A 24,384-nucleotide genomic window follows, 5' to 3' on the forward strand; every position below is an offset into this window, starting at 1 on the left:
CCTATTGTGAACTGTGCATGCCAGGGATCTAGGTTATGTGCTCCCTATGAGAGTCTAACTCATGCTTGATGATCTGAGGTGGGAGTTTCATCCCAAAACCAACTCCCCTCCCCACCATCCATGGAAAAATTGCCTTCCGCAAAACTGGTCCCTAGTGCCAAAAAAGCTGGGGGGCTCTTGCCTTAGTTCATAGCAAGGGTTTTTTTAAAAAAAAAAAAAAAAAAAAAGGCCAGGCATGGTAACTCACACCTGTAATCCCAGCACTTTGTGAGGTCGAGGTCGGAGGATCACTTGAGGTCAGGAGTTTGAGACCAGCCTGACCAACATGATGAAACCATGTCTCTACTAAAAATACAAAAAAATTAGCCAGCCTTGGTGATGCACACCTGTAATTCCAGCTACTCAGGAGGCTAAGGCAGGAGAATCACTTGAACCCAGGAGGCAGAGGTTGCAGTGAGCCGACATCGTGCCATTGCACTCCAGTCTGAGCAACAACAGCAAAACTCCATCTAAAAAAAAAACAAAAAATACCTACCTGTCACAACAACTCTGTTCTGGCATCTGGCATCTAACTTCAATTACTGTGGACATCATCTTTTCTATGTTTCTAGAAGGCATCAACAGAGAAAGTTAGCACTACCTCCTCGGGTTCTTGCCAAAGCACTAAATCCAATATTCTGCGAGAGAGCTCCGAAATCAATAACATTTTCCTCATTCAACCTTATATTCTGGCCTGCTGATCAAGCACCTTCAGAGACCAAAAGCATGCACAATACCCCAGCACATATTGGCAGTCTTATAGCTCTTTTTGGAATACAGTCTCTTTCCTCCCTTACCAAGCCCAGCACATTCTTAACTGGGTTATACAGGCATACCTCAGAGATATTGTAGGTTCAGTTCAAGATTGTTGCAATAAAGTGGGTCACAATTTTTTTTTTTTTAGATGAAGTCTCGCTCTGTTGCCCAGGCTGGAATGCAATGGCACAGTCTCGGCTCACTGCAACCTCTACTTCCCGCGTTCAAGCAATTCTCCTATCTCAGCCTCCAGAATAGCTGGGACTACTGGCTAATTTTTGTATATTTAGTAGAGATGGAGTTTCACCATGTTGGCCAGACTGGTTTAGAACTCCTGACCTCAAGTGGTCTGCCTGCCTTGGCCTCCCAAAGTGCTGGGATTAAAGGTGTGAGCCACCGCACCTGGCCTTTTTTTCTTTTTTTTGTCTTTGTTTTTGCTTTTGAGGCAGGGTCTCGAGCTGTTACCCAGGCTAGAATGCAGTGGTGCTAGACTTGGCTCACTGCAGCCTCAACCTCTCAGGCTCAAGCGATCCTCCCGCCTCAGCCTACCAAGTAGCTGGGCCTACAGGCATGTGCCACCAAGCCTGGCTAATTTTTGTATTTTTTGTAGAGGTAAAGTTTTGTAAAATTACCCAGGCTAGTCTCGAACTCCTGAGCTCAAGTGCTCTGCCCACCTTTCCTCCCAAAGTGCTAGAATTATAGCGTGAGCCACTGAGTCCGGCCTTTTTTTGTTTTTTGTTTTCCAATCCTGCGCCTTCTGTAACAGAATTTTTTGTTTGTTTCCTACTATATATATAAAAGTTATCTTTATACTATACTGTAGTCTATGGAGTGTGCAATAGCACTATGTTTGAAAAAATAGTGTACATACCTTAATCTCAAATACTTTATTGTGAAAAAAATGCTAATGAAACTAACCCTTCAGCAAATCATAGTCTTTTTGTTGGTGGAGGGTCTCGCCTGGAAGTTGATGGCTGCTGACTGATCACGGTGGTGATTGTTGAAGGTTGGGGTGGCTGTGGCAATTTCTTAAAATAAGACAATAAAGAAGTTTCCTGCATCAATTGACTCTTCCTTTCATGAAAGAGTTCTCTGTAGCATGCTATGTTGTTTGATAGCATTTTATCCACCGTTGTACTTCTTTCAAAATCAGAGTCAATCCTCTCAAACCCTGCTGCTGCTTTATTAACTAAGTTTATATGATATTCTAAATCCTTCATTGTCATTTCAATAATGAAGGATTCAGCATCTTCACCAGGAGTAGATTCCATCTCAAGAAACCACTTTTCTCTGCTCATCCATAAGAAGCAACTCACGCATTCAAGTTTGATCATGAGATTGCAGCAATTCAGTCCCATCTTCAGGCTCCACTTCTAATTGTAGTTCTCTTGTTTTTTCCACCACATCCGCAGTTACTTCCTCCACTGAAGGTTTGAACCCCTCAAAGTCATCCATGAGGGCTGGAATCAACCTCTTTCAAACTCCTGTTAATGTTGCTATTTTGACCTCCTGCCATGAATCACAAATGTCCTTAACGGCATCTAGATTGGTGAATCCTTTCCAGAAGGTTTTTGATTTATTCTGCCAAGATCCGTCAGAGGAATTGCCATCTATGGCAGTTACAGCTTTAGGAAATGTATTTCTTAAATAATAAGACTTGAAAGTCAAAATGACTCCTTGATCCATGGGCTGCAGAATGGATGTGAGCTAGCAGGCATGAAAACAACATTCATGTCTTTGTTCATCTCTGTCAGAGTTCTTGAAGCATTTTTGATGAACCGTAGCGTTTTGAAAGAAATCATTTTTTCTGAGCAGTGGGTCTCGACAATGGGCTTAAAAGAGTAAAGAATGCCATAAACAGATGTGCTTCATCTAGGCTTTATTGTTCCATTTCGAGAGCACAGGCAGAGTAGATTTAACATAATTTTTTTTTTTTTTTTTTTTTTTTTGAGATGGAGTCTCGCTCTGTGGCCTAGGCTGGAGTGCAGTGACGCGATCTCGGCTCACTGCAACCTCACCAAAGTGCTGGGATTATAGGTGTGAGCCACCGCGCCCAGCCAATTTAACATAATTCTTAAGGGTGCTTGGATTTTCTGAATGGTAAATAAGTACTGACTTCAACTTAAAATCACCAGCAACGTTAGCTTCTAACAGGAAAGTCAGTCTGTCCTTTGAAGCTTTGAAGCCAGGCATTGATTTCTCTCTAGCTATGAAAGTTCTAAATGGCAACTTCTTCCAAAAGAAGGCTGTTTTGTCTACATTGAAACTCTATTGTTTATCACAGTCACCTTCATTAGTCATCTTAGCTAGATCTTCTAGATAACTTGCTGCAGCTTCTACATCAGCACTTGCCACTTCACCCTGCACTTTTATGTAAATGGAGACAGCTTCTTTCCTTAAACCTCATGAACCCAACTATGCTGGCTTCAAACTTTTTTTTTTGCAGCTTCCTCTCAGCCTTCATAAAATTGAAGAGTGTTAGGGCCTTGCTCTGGATTAGGCTTTGGCTTAAGGGAATGTTGTGGTTGCTTCGATCTTATATCCAGACCTCTAAAACTTCCTCCATATCAGCAATAAGGCTGTTCGGCTTTCTTATCACACAGAAAGGGTGTGGCCTTGGGTAACGTGGCTCTCTGCCACTGAGGCAATCCCTGAGGAAACTGCTAGCTGAATGTTGCCTGTCAACAGCTCTCCCAGAATCTGGGGCAATAAGTCTTTGACAGAGGGATGATCGGGCTGGGGTATCTCAGCATCCGTCTTAGAAGATTATGAATTAGAAAGACTTAACGGATACATCAACCACATATATTGTGTTGATCATATGTTCCTGATTCAACCATAAAAAATATTTATGTGGCTGGGCATGGTGGCTCACGCCTGTAATCCCAGCACTTTGGGAGGCCAAGGTGGGAACGTTGCTTGAGTCCAGGAGTTCAGCCTGGGCAATGTAGTGAGACCCCCATCTCCACAAAAAATACAAAAATTAACTGGGAGTGGTGGAATGTGCCTGTAGTCCTAGCTACTTAGGAGGCTGAGGCAAGTGGATCACTTGAGCCTAGGAAGTTGGGGCTGCAGTGAGCTATGATGAAACCACTCCACTCCAGCCTGGGCAGCCGAGCAAGACTCTATCTCCAAAAAAAAAAAAAAAAAAAAAAAAAAAAAAAAGAGGAATGATGTGACAGTCAGGGAAACTGGAATATTAAACAATGATAGTAAAACATTTTTGTGGCTAGGCGCGGTGGCTCAAGCCTGTAATCCCAGCACTTTGGGAGGCCGAGACGGGCGGATCACGAGGTCAGGAGATCGAGACCATCCTGGCTAACACAGTGAAACCCCGTCTCTACTAAACAAATATAAAAAACTAGCCAGGCAAGGTGGCGGGCGCCTGTAGTCCCAGCTACTCCGGAGGCTGAGGCAGGAGAATGGCATAAACCCAGGAGGTGGAGCTTGCAGTGAGCTGAGATCCGGCCATTGCACTCCAGCCTGGGCGACAGAGCGAGACTCCGTCTCAAAAAAAAAAAAAAAAAAAAAATTGTTGTTAGTTTTTAGGTGTCATAATGGTATTATTTTTCTACAGAGCTCTTATCCTTTAGAAATACATACTAAAATGTTTATGAATGAAATGCTATGCTATAGATTACAAGTGGGTTGGAGTGTACATGAAATAAGAGTGACTACGAGTCGCTGGTATGTGTTGAAGACAAACAATGGTCCCCTAAAGATGACCGCATCCTAATTTCCAGAATTTGTGAACATGTTACCTTACGTAGCAAAAGAGACTTTGCAGATGTTATCAAGTTAAGGATCTTGGGATGGGGAGTTTAACCTTTTCCAGATGGCCACAATATAATCACAAGGGTCCTTATAAGAGGAAGGCATGAAGGTTAAAGTAAATAATAATAAAAAAAAGGGCCATGTGTGAATGGAAGTAAAGGGGAGCAGAGTCAAAGACAGAAGACGCTACACTGCTGGCTCTGAAGATGGAGAAAGGAGTCACCAGCCAAGGAATTTGAGCAGCTTCCAGAAGCTGGACAAGGCCAGGAACACATTCTTTCCTGAAACCTTTAGAAAGAGTGCAGTCCTGCTGACACCTTGATTTTAGTCTTCTGACCTCCAGAACTATAAAAGAATACGTTTGTATTGTTTTAAGTCACTAAATATATTATTTATTTATTTATTTATTTTGGAAACAGGATCTTGCCCTGTCACTCAGGTTGGAGTACAGAGAGGCGTGATCCAAGCTCACTGCAACCTCCACCTCCTGGGCTCCAGTAATCCTCTGGCCTCAGCCCTCCAAGTAGCTGGGACTACAGGCACCCACCATGTCTGGCTAAATTTTTTGTATTTTTTGTATAGATGGGGTTTCACCACATTGCCCAGGCTCGTCTCAAGTGATCCTCCTGCCTTGGCCTACCAAAGTGCTGGGATTACAGGCATAAGCCATCAAGCCCGGCCTTCTTCAACATTTTTTCAAGCCCATGTATTAGTATGTTCTTCCACATTTTATCTCCCTAACACCTTTTCAATTGTTTTGTCAAGTTTCTGTTTAAAAAATGAAGTATTTTATTGAAATTTTACTGAATATGCAGATTAATTTGGCAGAATTAATTTCATATTAGAGGTGAATGTAATAGGCTGTTCCTGTTAGTCTGAGCTGATTGTGTATACCTAGTGGGAAGATTCAGGCTATCGTCCCTTCTAAGTTTCAGGAATTGAAGGGAAGTCTGTGGTTCTCCAGTCACCCCACCTATGACAGAATGCACAAGTTCTATTCAAACAGAAGAGAGGGGAAAATGACCACCTGGGGCCTGGCGTAGTGGCTCACTCCTGTAATCTCAGCATTTCGGGAATCAAAGGTGGTGGATAACTTGAGTCCAGGAGTTTGAGACAAGCCTGGGCCACATGGTGAAACCCGCGCCCAGCCAGCATTTCTAATTATATTCTCTGAAATCACCAACATATTTTAGATAGCTGACTGAATTATGGAGCTCAATGGAGCGGAAGAACATAAGCGAAACTGATCCTGAGCATTTTGAAGGATGCCTTGGAGGCTAACAAAATAAAAAAAATTTAAAAGTGATGGGGGAAGTGGAAGCTAGTGAAAGGAGCAGCAAAATTTAGGTATTAATGTTGATGTGGGCCAGGAACAGTGGCTCATACCTGTAATCCCAGCAGTTTAGGAGGCCGAGGCGGTGGATCACTTGAGGTCAGGAGTTCAAGACCAGCCAGGCCAACATGGTGGAACCCCATCTCTACTAAAAACACAAAAATTAGCTGGGCGTGGTGGCACACGCCTGTAATCCCAGCTGCTCGGGAGGTGAGGCACAAGAATCGCTTGAATCCTGGAGGCAGATGTTGCAGTGAGCTGAGATCGCGCGGCTGCATTCCAGCCTGGGCAACAGACCAAGACTCTATCTCAAAAAAAAAAAAAAAAAGTTGATGTGACCTCATTGCCTAGACTTGTGAAGTTTTGCAGTACTTTAATTTTATGAGTAATAAGTAGTTTACTAAGCAAAAATATAGCACGGTACATCCTTTGTAACTATTAGATTGCTTTGGCACAGCAAAAATACTCTGACAATTTACTTCAGATATGAATCAATTAAGAAATTGAATTTCACTTAAAGTAAATCTGTAAATTGTATTTATAAGATCTTATTTTCATATGGTTCATTTTTATCTTGTTAATTGTCTGAACTGAGTATATTTAAAAATAAGTTATGCCAGGTGCGATGGCTCATGCCTGTAATCCCAGCACTTTGGGAGGCTGAGGCGGGCAGATCACAAGGTCAGGAGCTCGAGACCAGCCTGACCAACATGGTGAAACCCCATCTCTACGAAAAATACAAAAATCAGCTGGGAGTGGTGGCGCACCTGTAATCCCAGCTACTCAGGAGGCTGGGGCAGGAGAATCACTTGAACCCAGGAGGCAGAGGTTGCAGTAAACGGAAATTGAACCATTGCAATCCAGTCTGGGCGACAGAGTGAGACTCCATCTCAAACTAAATAAATAAATAAAATAAAATGAAAAAATAAAAATAAGTTAGATAAGGCTTTTAAGTAATAGTAGTGTGAATAAAAAGTATTATTATAGAATTTAAAAATAAATTTCTAGTTAGATGAAATCTCCCAAATGATAGCATTAATAAAAAGTGTCATAATTCTCCAACAGCTGCTCATTTTTGTTTCTTCTACTTAGTGCCACTTAGATAAGATACATTGTCTTTTCTGGTATTTAAAAAGTGAACAATTATGGATATTGAAACAAATATCAGAAGTGTTGGTGTATGTGTGTTGTGTACGTGTGTTTCTTTGAGGGTCTGTCTGAAATTCTCCTTAAGCCAAGTCGACCTGATCTCAGGTAGCTCTTGCCACTGTAGTTAACTGCCATTCCACTGGGGGTAGCTGTTGAAATAGAGTTTTGAGCGCTCCCCATCCCAGCTGCTGCAAACCCAACAATGGCCACTGAGGGGGCACCAAAGTGGGAGGTTAGGGAGCCTGGAGTTGAAAACCTCAGACTTGCATTCTTTCCAAGGAGAGTTTCCAGCGGCTGAAGAATCTATTTACTGGCTGAGGAAAGGAGAAGAGGTGAGCTTGACTTGGTCACTGGAGCAAACAGGTCTAGAGGATAAGCAAACAAGTCCAGTAAAAACATCAGAAAACCTAGAACCATCTCAGGTTAACCACCTGTCCCACGTGAAGAGTCAGGGTACATCGTGGGAGCGAGTCCACAGTTGTAGACAGGGGCACAGAGGAACCAGGGTCGGAGGCAGCCTCAGGAAAGGTGAAGGTTCAGAAGTGAAGGTTCCACCTCACAGGACAAGAGAAACATGCCCTGAGCATTTTTGTCTCTGTTTTCTTTGATTTTATTCTCTGAAACCATCCTTCAGGCAGGAAGAGCCTTGGATCACAATTTGGAAGACCTGCATCTAGTCCCAGTTACATCCATCAACAACACTAGCTAATACAGTGGAAGATAACTGGACCCTAAGCAAATCCACAGCATGCAAGTTGGTCAGCCCATCGGGTTGGTTAAAGTATCCATTTGTGGTCAGCTGTGGTGGCTCCTGCCTATAATCCCAGCACTTTGGGAGACTGAGGCGGGCAATCACCTGAGATCGCCTGGCCAACGTGGCGAAACCCCATCTGTACTAAAAATATAAAATTAGCCAGGCATGGTGGCACACGCCTATAATCCCAGCTACTTGGGAGGCTGAGGCTGGAGAATCGCTTGAACCCGGGAGGCGGAGGTTGCAGTGAGCCAAGATTGCGCCATTGCACTCCAGCCTGGGCAACAAGAGTGAAACTCCGTCTCAAAAAAAAAAAAAAAAAAAAAAAATCCATTTTTTCCAAAAACCATATACCTAAGCACTGTTTTTTTCAAGAATTGATTAACTCTGGTGGTGCATGAGGATGTGGTTTTGCAATATTTAAATTTTTTAGACATTTTTGCTATTTTTCAGTAATTGGGGTTGTTATATAAATAGAATAGTATAAGCCCCATATTTTATTTTTATTTTTATTTTTATTTTGGGATAGGATCTGGCTATGTCACCCAGGCTGGAGTGCAGTGGCACAATCTCGGCTTACTGCATCCTCAACCTCCTGGATTTAAGTGATCCTCCCACCTCAGCCTCCTCAGTAGCTGAGACTACAGGCATGCACCACCATGCCTGGCTAATTTTTGTGTTTTTTGTAGAGATAGGTTTCACCATGTTGCTCAGGCTGGTCTCGAATTCCCAAACTCAAGCGATCCTCCTTTCTTGGCCTTCTAATGTGTTGGAATTACAGGCATAAGCCAAGCCCAGCCAAGCCCCATATTATTTAATTCATCTTTAAATTAAATAATATATCATTATTTATAGAAAATATCTATACCAAATGTAATCGAGGCATAAGCTTTCGGCCCTAGTTAACGATTGGTTAACAGATGAATCTTGAAAGGTTAAGAGACTATACAACAGTTAGAGAATAGCTCCAAATTAGTCACTACAATTTGTTCCCCAGAATTTTCAGTACCCCAAATAAACCCATGCTCTCCCTGGGTTCCCTGCCCCTTCCAGCAAGGATTAGGAGAATTCCCAAGAATCCTGTGGACTTGGGGTCAAAGTGTCCCTCCCCAGCTTCTTCACTTACAACTGCAGCAAAGGAGTCCATTTACTTTTTTATTCGAAGTGAAACTTGGTTCCCTCCTGAAGTCACTGCTTTTTCTGCATCTCTCTCACAAGATGGCTGATGTACCACTGGGCCTGCAGTTCATGCATGGGTCCTCTTTGCTCCCACTGCCACTTCTAGATCATTCTCTCCATTCCCCAAAAACACTCAGGTCTGAGTCTTGTGTCAGTCAGCTACTCATGCATTAACGCTCCTTTTCCGTCATGTACTGACTTCCCAGGTCATATACCCTCATTCCTTAATGAATTTAGATCTTGACTCCAATATCATTCTCTCCAGCATTATTCCTGTGGTCATTCTTAGTGATTTCAACATCTATATAAAACATTATTAGTTACTTGGGAGGGTGAGGCAAGAGAATTGCTTGAACCTGGGAGGCAGAGGTTGCAGTGAGCCAGGATTGCGCCTCTGCATTCCAGCCTGGGCGACAGAGCAAGACCCTGTCTCAAAAAAAAAAAAAGATTATTAGTACCCTGGCGTTTAGTAAGGTTTCTCCTGAAAGCAAGTCTGAAACAAGGACTTGGGATACAAGTGATTTCTTTGGGAGATAACCCAAGAAGCAAGAAGGAAAAAGTACAGAGAGTGAGACAAAGAAGGAGGAAAAACCTCTGTAAAGTGTGCCATCAAGGTCACCACCATGAACAAAGGGGACTGAAGTCCACTGAGACCTCTGGGAAACATCCTGAGTGCCCCATAAAATTGTCCACCAACGGAACAGAGGTTGGGACACACACCCAGTGGCTGCTGACTCTCCTGGTTGGCAGTTGCTCCTGGAAGCATTGTCTTCCTTGTGCTTTGCTGCAGTTGTCTGTGGACCTAGCAGGCTTCTGGACCTTCAGAGAAGACCTCGAGGTGCAAGCAGAAAGGAGAGCTGCTCTTTTCATGTGGGAAAGTATCGGGGGCATCTGAGCTCACATAGAACCTTCATAGCCACTGATGAAATCAGAAATAGGGCCGGGCGCGGTGGCTCAAGCCTGTAATCCCAGCACTTCGGGAGGCCGAGACGGGCGGATCACGAGGTCGGGAGATCGAGACCATCCTGGCTAACACGGTGAAACCCCGTCTCTACTAAAAAGTACAAAAAACTAGCCGGGCGAGGTGGCGAGCGCCTGTAGTCCCAGCTACTCGGGAGGCTGAGGCAGGAGAATGGCGTAAACCCGGGAGGCGGAGCTTGCAGTGAGCAGAGATCCGGCCACCGCACTCCAGCCTGGGTGACAGAGCGAGACTCCGTCTCAAAAAAAAAAAAAAAAAAAAAAAAAAAAAGAAATCAGAAATAGGTCAAGAGGATGTGACTGAACGCCAAAAGCATCAGGTATGCCTGGCTTCTACATTTCTTAACCTCCACTCTTCCAATGATTCTGTTCTCCACCTCAACTACTCTCTCTCTCTCTCTCTCTTTTTTTTTTTTTTTTTTTTGAGACAGAGTCTCACTCTATTTCCCAGTCAGTGGGCAATGGTGCGATCTCAGCTCACTGCAACCCCCACCTCCTGGTTTCAAGTGATTCTCCTGCCTCAGCCTCCTGAGTAGCTGGGATTACAGGTTTGCACCACCATGCCCAGCTAATTTTTGTATTTTTAGTAGAGACAGGGTTTCACCATGATGGCCAGGCTGGTCTCCAACTCCTGGCCTCCAGTGATCCGCCCTCCTTGCCCTCCCAAAGTGCTGAGATTACAGGCACGAGCCACTGCGCCCAGCCAACTACTCTTTCCCTCTCAATCAGAGCGTAGCCCTTGTCACTACCTGTAACACTCCCAATAACCTAAACTCAATTTCATTCTCCAACTATCACCTCCTATATTTTCAGCCTAGTGCCTCTTGTATCTTGACTCTGACAATCCTTAGACTCCAATGTGAATGTATGGTACTTTGACCCTACTGTCTTTTCACTGTTCTTTGCCCTCCTAATTCAGCTTAAATCCAAGGGTCGATCATCATGCTCACTCTCTTGTATATATGCTCAATGCCCTCCATCATTCTCTCTCAGCAAAACCCCAACTTTGGTTACATCCAATTCTATGCCTGCACCCGAGTGGCTGAATATGTCTTTTGAATCAAACAAGTCCTGCCACTTAGGAGCTGTGAGACCTTGGGCACATTAATTAACCCTGGTGAATGTTAGTTTCCTTAGCTATGCTGAGAGATCTCAATTAAAATTTGGGATAACTAGTCTCAAGTTGGCACTTACGACTGCCCAGAAATCATTATACATTTCTCTTTCCTCTCCCACCATCATATAATAATTTCCCATCTTCTCCTCTTCTTTCTTCTTAAACCTCACATCATCCTCACTATCAGCTGATGACCTTGCTTCCAACTCCAATTAGAGAAGAGAAGCAATCAGAAGGGAACCTTCACTTCCAAGAGCCCATCTACTGTCTCGTGTCTATCCTACTAGTAGGTGTGACTGTCCATGGTGCTAAGCAAGGTGCACCTCTCCCTGTGAGTGCCCTAAGTGCTATCCTCTTTCCTTACCAAGAACATGGTTCGGGCAAATTTTCTCCTTTGTATCCTTTCCATCATCATTTTCCCCCTTCTAAATGATGGATCATTCACGTCAGCTACCTGACTCTTCCTTTTCTCAGGTGTGAAGTTTAAAAGATACTTAAGGCTGGGTGTCGTGGCTCATGCCTGTAATCTCAGCACTCAGGGAGGCTGAGGCGGGTGGATCATCTGAGCTCGTTCGAGACCAGCCTGACCAACATGGAGAAACCCCATCTCTACTAAAAATACAAAAGTAACCTGGCGTGGTGACAAATGCCTATAATCCCAGCTTCTCAGGAGGCTGAGGCAGGAGAATCGCTTGAACCCAGGAGGCAGAGGTGCACCTCTCCCTGTGAGGTTGCCGTGAGGCAAGATCACGCCATTACACTCCAGCCTGGGCAACAAGAGCAAAACACTGTCTCAAAAGAAACAAACAAACAAACAAAACATACTTAAAGTCTCCATAAGGAGGAATTAAATTCCTACATCAAATGTATTTATCTATGTAAACTGCATAGAACTGTGCCTGACATATGATCAAAAGCATTGTATGTGTTAGGTCTTCTTATTACTACATTTACTGGGTGCTTACATGTATAATACATTTTTTTTTCTTTTTCTTTTTCTTTTTGAGATGGAGTCCTGCCCTCTCACCCAGGCTGGAGTGCAGTGGTACAATCTCAGCTCACTGCAACCTCCGACTCCCGGGTTCAAGCAATTCTCCTGCCTCAGCCTCCCCAGTAGCTAGGATTACAGGTGCCCACCACCACGCCCAGATAATTTTTGTATTTTTAGTAGAGATGGAGTTCCACCGTGTTGGCCAGGCTGGTCTTGAACTCCTGACCTCAGGGGATCTGCCTGCCTTGGCCTCCCAAAGTGCTGGGATTACAGGTGCAAGCCACTGTAATACATTATATTACAGATACAGACAAGGAAACTGTGACTCAGCAGGGTTAAGTAATGTACCCAATGTCTCGTAGCTCATAAATGGCAGGATCTGTTTGGTTCTAGAGCACACATTCTTAAGCATTCTATGATAAATTCTGGGCCATTGATGCACAAGAATTCTTGGCCATTGGTGCACAAGAAAAGTCACCTGGGATGCTTAGGGAAAAGGTAGATTTGGGGCCTCACTCCTGACCTGTAGACTCAGAATCTTCAGAGGGCAGAGCTTAGAAATCTGCTTTTAAAATAAGCACCCCAGGTTATTTTGATGTAAATGATCAGCCACATTTGAGAAACTCCCTTATGTATGTTTTACTGCATACACAGAAAACAAATGAGAAGAATAAAACAAATGGTTAAAAGCAGATATTTTAGGAGGTGGGAGAGAAAAGATCATAGAGAATTTTCATTTTGTAAGGTATTCTGGTTTAACATGATGGCTAAATTTTCTTAAATTAGCAGATTTTTTTTTTTTTTTATAGACAGAATTTTGCTCTTTATTGCCCAGCCTGGAATGCAATGGCGCGATCTCGGCTGACCACAACCTCCCCTCCTGGGTTCAAGTGATTCTCTTGCCTCCGCCTCCTGAGTAGCCGGGATTACAGACATGCACCACCACGCCTGGCTAATTTTGTATTTTTAGTGGAGAAGGGGTTTCTCCCTGTTGGTCGGGCTGGTCTCAAACTCCCGACCTCAGGTGATCCTCCCACCTTGGCCTCCCAAAGTGCTGGGATTATAGCTGTGAGCCACCATGCCCAGTCAGCAGGTGATTTTTAAAAAGATTTTAAATAAATAAAAGTAAAATTATCCCATTTTCTACTACTCACAAACACTGGTAACATTTTGAATATTTTTTCCAGTTTATCAACTGTTCAGAGTAGGAAATAATACTGTAGCTTTCTTGACAAAGTTGGAATTACGGCACATATGTGCAATTTTGCATCCTATATTTTTACCTATTATATTCTGAGCATTTTCCCATGTAATTAATCACGTAAGAGGCTATGAAATATAAGAAGGAACGGTTGCTTTTTATATGTCTTATACAAATATAAGAAGAAACATATGCTCATTTCTACTTGCCAACATAATTTCACAAAGCCCCTCTTACAACTTAAAAGCTTTGACTTTTAAGGTCAAAGGTGAGGTATGGTGGCTCACAACTGTAATCCCAGCACTTTAGGAGGCTGAGGTGGGAGGATTGCTTGAGGCCAGGAATTCAAGACCAGCCTGGCCAATATTGTAAAACCCCGTTTCTACACAAAAATTAGCTGGGCGTGGTGGCTCATGTCTGTAATTCCAGCTATTCAGGCCGCTGAGGCGTGAGAATCGCTTGAACCTGGGAGGTGGGGGTTGCACCCCCACCTGCTAGAGTGAGTGGAGATCATGCCACCTCACTCTAGCCTGGGCGACAGAGCAAGACTCTGTCTCAAAAAGAAGAAGAAAAGAAAGTGTGAAAAAAATAGGCACAAAAATTTTTTTCAGTAATTTATATCATACTGCTGAGTGAAAACAAGTATATTAAAGAATATAAGTAGTACACCACGATTTGTGGGGAGAGAAAAAATAATACATATATGAATGCTGATACATGCACAGCATGTCCTAGGAATTCACAAGAAATGTAACCGTTGTCTATGAGAAGAAAGAACGGATGCCTGGGGGACTGTGGAGGAAGACAGGCCTATTTTTAAAAAATTGTCCCCAAATATTTAATTATGAAAAATTTTAAACATATAAATGAGCTGGTTTTACACAGGGACCACTAGCATATCCACCACCTAGACTCTATCATTAACATTTTATTATACTTGCTGTATCTATCTATCTATATAGGTGTATATATATATATTTTGAGACAGAGTTTCGCTCTTGTTGCCCAGGCTGAAGTGCAGTGGCGTGATCTTGGCTCACTGCAACCTCTGCCTCCTGGGTTCAAGTGATTCTTCTGCCTCAGCCTCCCAAGTAGCTGGGATTATAGGCATCTGCCACCATGCCCAGCTAATTGTTTGTATTTTTAGTAAAGACGAGGTTTCACCATGTTGGCCAGGCTGGTCTTGAACTCTTGATCTCAGGTGATCCACTGGCCTTGGCCTCCCAAAGCGCTGGGATTACAGGTATGAGCCACCGCACCCAGCCCGCTTTATCAATGTTTCTACCCAAGCATCAGTTCATCTTATTTTTTGATACATTTCCAAGTAAATTATAAATATAGATTCACTTACTCCTAAATTCTTCAGTATGGATAGCATTAAACTGAAATTTTGCTTACTATTTTCTCTTTTGAATTAAACGCATAAGTTTTTTTAATTTTTTTTTTTTTTTTTTTTTTTTAGAGACAGCTATGTTGCACAGGCTGGTCTCGAACCCCTGGGCTCAAGTGATCTGCCTGCCTTCGCCTCCCAAAGTGCTGGGATTACAGGCCTGGGCCACTGTGCCTGGCTAAAATGCATAAATTTTAAGGGTATACTGGCTGAGTTTTGACAAGTGCATACACCTGAATAACTGAAGTTCCTACCACAATATAGAACATTACATCACCCCAGAAAGTGAAAGGCCTACTTTTGATTGTATTATTTTTAGCACTTTCTGAATTTTGTATTATGTGCCTGCGCTATTTTTAAGAAATAAATATTTAAGCATTTTAAATATTTAAACATTTTTATAACAGTGGGCCGATTCTAAATTGGATGAGAAAGAGTGACAACAGAAGGAGATGGCAGATAACAAGTGGTGGGGTCAATGGAACGGAGAACTTATTGAAGCCAGAGTTGTAGCAGTGGCGTTTCCAGAACAAGTGAGTTAGGAAAATTGGAATGCTTCGGTTGACAGTGGGATGTTCAAATCAGACTCTCAAAAGTGTCTTAAGGTTCAGTTATAAAGTTCCTTTCATAAGCAAAGGGTGGAGATTAAGATACTAGTTTCCTTTCCCCTCCTACGCTCTCAAATGCACACTGTATTTTTTTGTTTGCAGTTTTTTGTCTTCTTTGTATTTTTTTTTTTTTTTTTTTGAGACGGAATCTCGCTCTGTCGCCCAGGCTGGAGTGCAATAGCACGATCTTGGCTCACTGCAATCTCCACCTTCAGGGTTCAAGCGATTCTCCTGCCTCAGTCTCCCGAGTAGCTGGGATTACGGGTGCTCGCCACCACGCCCAGCTAATTTTTGTATTTTTAGTAGAGACAGGCTTTCACCATGTTGGCCAGGCTGGTCTCGAACTCCTGACCTCGTTCAGGAGTTTGCCTCGGCCTCCCAAAGTGCTGGGATTATAGGCGTGAGCCACTGCGCCCGGCCTCTTCGCAGTATTTATCACAACTCCCACTAAGTGATATTTGACTTGTGTAACCATGCTTAACATTTGGCTACTTTATTAGGCCATAAACTCCAAGAGGGCAGAGGTCTTCTCTTTTATTTAATCCTGTATTTCCTGTGCCTAGTATATACAAGTGCTCAAACAAGTATTAACTACTTGACTGGATTCTTTAAGTAGGTGCATCCCTCTTCTCTGCTTTTAGTCCAGAGCTCTTACTTATTTCTATGCATTATGGCCGTATGAAGGCTGTTTGTAAACTTGCATAATACAATACCAGGTATCCTGTAGGTTCTACACGTAAATTATATTCTCTCCTTGGCCAGTGGTTTGTGGTCTGAAGGGGTAAAACCTGGGGGCTTATAGTTTAGGATCTTCTAGGATACTGTGCCTTCAGAAAATCGAAGATTAATATTCATTACCTAAACATCTTTTCTTTTTTCCCAAACTTTTTTGTAAAGATGAGGGTCTTGAACTGGCCTCAAGTGATCCTCCCCCTTCGGCTTCCCAAAGCGCTGAACAATATTTTATCTAAGTGCCAGGCATTCTTGAATATAAATATTAAGAGTCAATACGCTTGTGCACTCAACACATATTTACTGGGCGCATTCTATGCACCAATTATTGAAGACGGCTGTTTTAAGCACTTCACGGCAATGCAACTCCCTTAACACCGAGTCCGGGATGTGGGGAGGGGTGCGGGAAAACGCCAGGTCCCGCCAGCAGAGGGCGCGGTCCTGGCCTCGTTGCGGCCTTGGGACCCACCGAGGCTTCCAGGCTCCCACGCTCGCTCCCGAGCGCGTCCCCGCCCTCGCGTCACGTGACGCGGCCGCGGAACCTGAGCTGCAGGCCTAAGCCGAGCTAAATTCGTTGCGGGTGGCCGCGGAAGGTGCAACCACAAAAGCTAAGCCGAAGGAGTCGGGGAGGCTCGTGGAGTCGATGCTTCCTCTTCCAAGTCAGGTCGGCTCCCGTTACCTTCTCGGCAGCATTCGCCTTTCCCGTCTTCCTGAGCGCGTGCATGAGGTCTTTCGCGTGGGGAAGCTCTGGTGACCATGTAGGGGACAAGAGTGAGGAAGCTCCTGGTGCTTGGGACGAGGTCAGCGCTGTCGGCACGCTGCCCCAGCGCCCGCCACACCCCGGTGCGGGCCGGCGGGCCCTGGGCCCTGGTGGGAACTCCGGCCTCCGGTCAAGGCCTGGCCGGGAGCGCCACGAATTCTCGCGTCCTCTCGCGAGAGTCCAAGTTGAAGGAACATGGCGACGTCTAATCTGTTAAAGGTAATACCCTCACTCCAGCTTGGGTTTTACTGTGTGGCGGCTGGATTCGGCTCTTCCGGAAAGGCATGGTTCAGGTTCAGCTGCGAAATGTGGGAGTGTTCAGGGGTTGTCCACTGGCAGGGAAGCCGCGGTGGCAGCCGGCGAGGACCGGAACGCGGGTCTGTGGCCTTGGGGTCGACAGGCTCTGGTGGTCCCTCCTGCCGACTGGCCGCTGGGAGAAAAGCCTGACTGAGCGCTGGCGGGGAGCGGTTCTTTCAAGGGACCAGCTCTGGCCGGGAGCGGGAGATGAATGGTCGTGCGGTGTCCTGACCAGGTGGGCCGTTAGTACTGTTAGGTCTCAGTTTCTTGTAAAGCAGTGTCTAAGACGCATCAAAGGAAAAGCCAAGAAAATGCTGCCTAACAGGTTTCAGTGACTCGACCCCCCACTTCTTCCATTTCTGTTCTCGTTCTGTCTGCACGAAATTCCAAGTCAGACCAGCAGTGCCTCCCACTCCACCCCCCTTCCTCCCTTTTCTGCGTGTTACACCTTCCCTCCTAATTCTCCCATTCTTGAGTTCATCTTTTTCCTTTTTCTTAGGAAACTGCTTCCTAACCCCCACCCCCGTTACAGGGCACAACCAGATGACAACTGATGAAGCGATGCCATCGTTTTAGGGCGCAGGAAAGTTACCTTGTCAAAGACAATATTTAAAGTTAGTTTTATATAGCAAGGGAGATCTAGGCCCACAGGGGCAGATTCTCCACCAGTTAAAAAGTTTGGAGAAGAATGAGGAAGACTTGGAACTAGTCTGTTCTGTGTATGTGTCTGTAGTAGTTAATCATTTGCCTTAAAGTACGACAGAAATGGGGGTGTTGATTAGCTCAGGGAACATAATATTAATGGCAAAAACCGCAGTTACTTTTGCACCAGCCTAATACAAAGGATGAACCACCTCTTCCTCAGACCTCTCATGCCTTCAGGCAATGTGGATGAATACTAGAAAATAATACAAAAGAAAATGTACGGGAACCTAACCATCATATCTTCTTTAGACCACTGATATTTGATTGTCTAACAGATGGGACTGCCTCATAAAATGAAGAACAAATTTTACTAAGAGGTGGGAGTACTGTATATATCACCTTTTGAAAGGGAGAGGGGCCCTAGAATTAGACTCCCTGAATAGCCACCACTTAAAAGCGGTATGACTTTGGGCAAGTTTCCTTATGAGTAGGACAACATTATCAGTAGCACCTGTATCATAGGACCGTTGTGAAGATTAAATTAGTTAATGTATCTATAATGCTTAAAACCGTGCCTGGCACTTAATTAGTATAATACAATAAATTACTAGAACTACTCTCCCTCTTTCTTTAAGAAAACTAATTCAGGGGAATTGAGTAACCCATCCCACTCTGCTTTTCTCTTTTATAATGGTATAGCAAAATTCCCATGCTTTACTTCAGAAAGAAAATTTGTGGACTGGGCCCAGTGATCACTCACTCCTGTAATCTCAGCTCTTTGAGAGGCCAAGGTGGGAGGATTGTTTTAGATACATTAATCTTCACAGTGTTCCTACAATATAGGTGCTATTGATAATTCTGAGTTAGAGGTTATAGTTAACTATGATCGCGCCACTGCTGTGTGAGACTGAATGGAAAAAAAAAAAAAAAGGAAAGAATATGTTTAATTTCTGAAGACTCCTGTTGCATCTGTATGGTGACATAAACAGTATCTATGCTATTCATTGAAATGTGTTTAAGAAGTAATTTTGTCCCTGATTCTGCAAAATTTTGACTTGTTGATTACCTGGATATAAAGCAAGGTCTTTTTCTCCCCAAAAATAACTCTCAGAAAAAAGTAAGTCACTGCTCTACTCCTTACAAAACCTCACAAACGATTGTTTGGAGGAGAAGCTACTTTGGTCCATATTAGTTAAGTACTTACCTGTGGAGGCGACTTTGCTTCAGATTAGTTAAGTACTTACCTTGTGGAAATTCTGAATCTACAGCCACAGCACAGACCTGTGAATGGAAAAACTGCCTGAATATACGGAAAACGGGTACTTAGGGTTTAGGTTTAAAAGCTCACAAGAATTTAAACAGTGTTTTAACTCGAACATTTACAAATAAAGGGGGAAAAAAAAACTAGTAAGTGACTCACTCTGGTGAACATGAAGACAGATGCCAATGATACATTGAGAAAAATTCAATAACATTGTCTTATGAAATGTTCATTAAGGGAAAATGCTGAATTTCTAAATGAATATTATTTTATATAGTAGATGATTTTAAAGATGTTTAAAGTAATAGACATTATAAATGAACATTTGGTTCTTTTATCTATATATATCCAAAAGTTTATGTATTCAAGTGGGCTAGAAAATCTTTTTCTATCCTCATTGGGAGGTGATGAGGGATTGCCTTACATAGTAGCCCCTGCCACCCCCTACCAACCATCCCCCACTTACCCCCAGGGAATATATTCCAAGACCCGTGTGGATACTTGAAACTGTGGACAGTACCAAATCCTATATATACTGTTTTTTCTGATCTGATTACCAAGAGGGCTGCTAAGTGACTAATGGGAGAGTAAGGTATACAACATGGATATACTGGATGGAGCCAGACTGTGGGAGATTTCAACACAGTGCTCAGAATGTGCAATTTAAAACCCGTTGTTTCTTTCTGGAATTTTTTTTGTCTAATATTTTCAGATCGTGGTTTACCACGTGTCACTGAAACTGGAAAGTGAGACCGAGGATGAGGATGGATGACTATTTGTACATTAAAAAGTAACTAATCATCAAGTGGGAAGACTGAAGTTTGTCTTTGGGAGAAATGTAGTGAGACCTCTGCAGGGTAGTTCTGTAACATAATTTGTAGGATTATTTAAATTCAAGGCTGGTGCTACCTTGAATAGAGACAGAACTGGCTGGAGAGTGGCTAAATTAGCCTCATACCCATTTTTGATGGGATTAATAACTTGGTTCATTAGAAAAATGCCTTTGACATTGTACAGTTAGATTTCACCAGAGCATTTTTGACAAAATTAGGTCCCATGGTCAAAATGGAGAAGTGTGGGCTTGATGAGACTACTATTAGAATTTGATTCATTATCAGTGAGACAACTATACCTGAAGGTATAATTCAGGTCATGAATGATAAGGATAATAAATCAGTCCTTGAAGGAGGCCTTTAGTGTTGTGCTGAAAGTATATGTCCTTACTTACTTTATCAGTAAGCCGAATAAAGTTAAGTTTATTGAATTTGTGGAGGACACAGAGTTCAAAGGGATAGCTAATATGTTTTGAAAGATTCAAAACTTCCTTTTTTTTTTTTTTTTTCTTGGAGACAGGGGGCAGGGTCTTACTCCGATGCCAAGGCTGGAGTGCAATGGCACAATGACGGTTCACTGCAGCCTCAACTTCCCGGGCTCAGGTGATTCTCCCACCTCAGCCTCCTAGCTGGGACCAGCATGTCCTAGTGTGTACCAGCATGCCTGGCTAATTTTTTATGGAAACGAGGTTTCCCCGTGTTGTCCAGGCTGGTCTTGAACTCCTGGGCTCAAGCCATCTGCCAGCCTTGGCTTCCCAAAGTGCTGGGATTACAGGCTTGAGCCATCACACATAACTCAAAACTTTCTTGATGTGTAACTTAGAAATTAGAAGCCAATGTCATAAAAATCACCGGCTTTTCTTTCTTTTTAATTTTTTTTTTTTTTTTTTTTTTTTTTTTTTAAGATGGAGTCTTGCTCTGTTGCCAGGCTGGAGTTCAGTGGCGCCATCTTGGTTCACTGCAACCTCCACCTCCCGGGTTCAAGTGATTCTCCTACCTCAGCCTCCCAAGTAGCTGGGACTACAGGCGCCCGCCACCACGTCCAGCTAATTTTTGTATTTTGCCACCATGTTGGCCAGGATGGTCTCCATCTCTTGACCTTATGATCCACCCGCCTCTATCTTCCAAAGTGCTGGGATTATTGGTGTGAGCTATCATGTCCAGCTGCTTTTCTTTTTTAATATTGGAATTTGACTCTAATAATTTTATTGTCTGTTTAAAGCAAGCGGACTATTGCTGGATCTTAGAAGTCTTTCAGCTATGTAAAGATTTGTGTAGCACATTTTGACATATACAGTTATCAACTGCTTAGGGGTTTATATCTCTGAAAACCTTTCCATGTAACTACTTTATCTTTGTTGTTTTTCCTTAGAAAGTGTGTCTGTAGAACGTTCGTAGGGATCTGATATTATAATTTTATCTTCTGTTTCAGATTACTTTGAACATGTAATTGTGATTGTTCCTTTTCTTTTGCAATTACCATCTTGGCCCTTAGTGCTCATTTTTTTTGTTTCCAGTTCATTGTTGTACTCCAAACAGCAACTGTTTAAACCTTTTTTTGCTGAGCCTCACCACCCCTCCCCCCCCTTTTTTTTTGAGACAGAGTCTCGCTTTGTCGCCCAGGCTAGAGTGCAGTGGCACTGTCTCGGCTCACTGCAGCCTCCCGGGTTCATGCCATTCTCCTGCCTCAGCCTCCCGAGTAGCTGAAACTACAGGCACCCGCCACCACGCCTGACTAATTTTTGTATTTTTAGTAGAGACGGGGTTTCACCGTGTTAGCCAGGATGGTCTCGATCTCCTGACCTCATGATCCGCCCGCCTCGACCTCCCAAAGTGTTGGGATTACAGGCGTGAGCCACTGCACCCGGCTCTCCTCTTAATTCTTAGCACGTTACTTTACCCAGCTATTTGAAGTGCCCTTAACTTCCTTGGTCGATACCACACATTTTTCTTGTTTCTCCCATATTCTCCTCTGTTCCATGCTACCTCCTAAATTGTCTCCTTCTGCTTGTTCTTGTTCAGTCCCCGTCTTCCCCCCAGGACTTGGTGGTATGTCCCCTCTTTTTTTTTTTTTTTTTCCAGTTTCCCGTTTTTCTCACTCCTATGCCTATAAGAAAGTCCATGTGTCGCCTCATATAAACTTTTTTTTTTTTAGAGACAGAGTTTTACTCTTGTTGCCCAGCCTGGAGTACAGTGGTGGGATCTCCACTCCCTGCAACCTCCGCCTCCCAGGTTCAAACAATTCTCCTGCCTCAGCCTCCTGAGTAGCTGGAATTACAGGCACACAGCAGCACACTCAGCTAATTTTTGTATTTTTAGTAGAGACATGATTTTACCATGTTGGCCAGGGTGGTCTCAAACTCCTGACCTCAAGTGATCCACCTGCCTCGGCCACCCAAAGTATTGGGATTACAGGCATGAGCCCCTGCACTCTGCCTCCTCATCATATAAACTTGTACTCTGCCTCTGCCTAAAACTTTTGTCCATTTCTCACTGTCACAGTTCTTGGAAAAGCAGCCCCCATTTGCTGCCTTTATAATTCTTAGCCCCTTAACTTACTGTAATATGGCTCACTCTTCTCTCCTACTCAATTGTATAGAACCTGTCAGTCGTAAAAGCATTAGCAACCTCCTGATTATCAAATGAGATTCTTCTCTGATAATATTTATCCTCTTTTCTGGCATTATTGCTCTTTCCTCTGCTTCTCTTTTGGTTTTTATGACATTCCCTTCTTGGTCTGCTGTCTCTCAAATCACCTTTGTTTTTTCACTGACTTCCCTCCCCTGCCCCCAGTAGAATTATATCCTAGGATTTTATCTTCAGCCCTTTTCTATCTTTGTATGTTTTTTTCTGGGACAGTCTTAACTCCCATGATTTCACTATTTTTATCTCTTAGCTCTGATCTGAGCTCTAGATCAAAATGCAATTCTCACCATATCACTTTCCTGTTCAGATACCTTTGATGATTTAAATTATTTGAGATCTTTCCAGCTGGGTCTTCTCCTGATAACAACTAGTATCCTCTCTTTGTCTCTTGTCTCTCTCTCTCATACATGTGTGTGCACACACCCCTACCTGGCTGGTTACTTGTTAGCTAACTAGCATGCCAGAGGTCATTTTCTGCCTAATAACTAACTCTTAACTCTCACTCTGTCTCCTTCTAATTGGATCTAGTGAGATGGAGTCACAAGAAGGCAGTAGTGTATAACTGAACCACAAGAGAAATCAAACATTAAACTGAAATATGATTCATACTACTTCTCCTCTCTGAGTGGAAATTTTGTTTATCCTTTAAGAGGAAAGAAAATGGAAATGTAAAGCAGTGATTCAGAGTGTATATAGAGGCCGGGCGTGGTGGCTTATGCCTGTAATCCCAGCACCTTGGGAGGATGAGGTGAGAGGATTACTTGAGGCCAACCTAGGCAATATAGCAAGACCCTGTTTCTATAAAACAACAACAATAAAAAGTGCCTGTAGAATTTATTCATTATTAAAATAACTTTATTGACACCCGTGTGCAAGGCACCATGGAGAATGCAAAGATATATAGAACAATGTCCATGCTCTTTGGGAATTTGCCATATACTAAAGGAGATTAAAAGTTACTAATGATTTACTGTAAGGCAAAGGTTTCACATGTGTTACCAATTGCTCTATGCTCCCTCACAGATTGAGGAAATAATTTCTCTTGGGATGATCAGTGAAAATTTTATGGAGAAAGTGTTGGAGCTGGATTTTGAATAATGGGTAAACCTTTTGTAGGTGGTAATTAGGAGAAAATTTGGTAGGAATCTAGGCTAGATCAGTTTGGCTGCAGTGTAAGGAGGGCTGCATGCTGTGTTAGATATTCTGTATGGATAGTGTTCCTTGGGATTGTTGCAGCGTAGAAACCCAGAATACAGGGAAACAACAAGAGGGATAGGAGTAAAAGGGAAGTCGGGTCAGATTACAAAGGGCCTTCAGTGCTAGGCAAGGGGGTTTGAAATAAAGTTCTGTAGTTACTGAGGAATAGTTGAAAAATATGTGAGCAGAGGTACTCTCAAGCCGTCAATCTATTTTTGGCTTTTACACATAAAAGTTATTACTTCTATTTTCTGTATATTTATACTCTGCTTGTGAGATGGCCATAGATGAGGGGCATTTGTGCCAGTAACATCTTGTTCATTGAAACCATAACCATAACAGGAATAATTAAGTCTATGGGAAATAAATTTATTCATTGAACAAGAATTTAATATTTCCTAATTCTAACTAGATAATGATGAACTAGGCAGACAGCTCCTGCCCTTGTGTAATTTACATTTTTGTTGGGAAGAGAGACAATAAACATAAACAGTTAAATACATACTGTAGCTCAAGTTGTGATAGGTACTATGAAGAAAAACAACCAGGGTAAAGGAGAGAGTAGAGTGCTCAGTACTATGATTATTATTATTATTTTATTTATTTATTCATTTATTTTGAGACAGGGTCTTACTCTCTTGCCCAGGCTGGAGTGCAATGGCATGATCTTGGCTCACTGCAACCTCCACCTACTGGGTTCAGGCAATTTTCCTGTCTCAGCCTCCCAAATAGCTGTGATTACAG

At 43.1% G+C, this 24,384-nt stretch overlaps 4 protein-coding genes across 4 annotated transcripts in view; 2 read left to right on the plus strand and 2 right to left on the minus strand.

Annotated features, from left to right (window-relative positions):
• ACAT1 (acetyl-CoA acetyltransferase 1) overlaps positions 1-24,384 on the plus strand; it is a 976,528-nt gene that overhangs the window by 811,683 nt on the left and 140,461 nt on the right. The window lies entirely within an intron of this gene.
• Positions 1-24,384, minus strand: part of CWF19L2 (CWF19 like cell cycle control factor 2) — an 808,601-nt gene that overhangs the window by 644,624 nt on the left and 139,593 nt on the right. The window lies entirely within an intron of this gene.
• The window catches only part of POGLUT3 (protein O-glucosyltransferase 3), a 603,612-nt gene that overhangs the window by 110,146 nt on the left and 469,082 nt on the right, over positions 1-24,384 (minus strand). The gene's annotated exons all lie outside the window — the stretch shown is intronic.
• Positions 16,288-24,384, plus strand: part of CUL5 (cullin 5) — a 106,036-nt gene continuing 97,939 nt past the window's right edge. Inside the window, 2 exon segments of the mRNA XM_050758692.1 lie at positions 16,288-16,951; positions 16,954-16,980. Of these exon segments, the coding sequence (XP_050614649.1) occupies positions 16,724-16,951; positions 16,954-16,980 (255 nt within the window). The 5' untranslated portion in view covers positions 16,288-16,723.

This window comes from Macaca thibetana, chromosome 14 (assembly GCF_024542745.1).
Source record: "Macaca thibetana thibetana isolate TM-01 chromosome 14, ASM2454274v1, whole genome shotgun sequence".
NCBI classification, from domain to species: Eukaryota; Metazoa; Chordata; class Mammalia; order Primates; family Cercopithecidae; genus Macaca; species Macaca thibetana.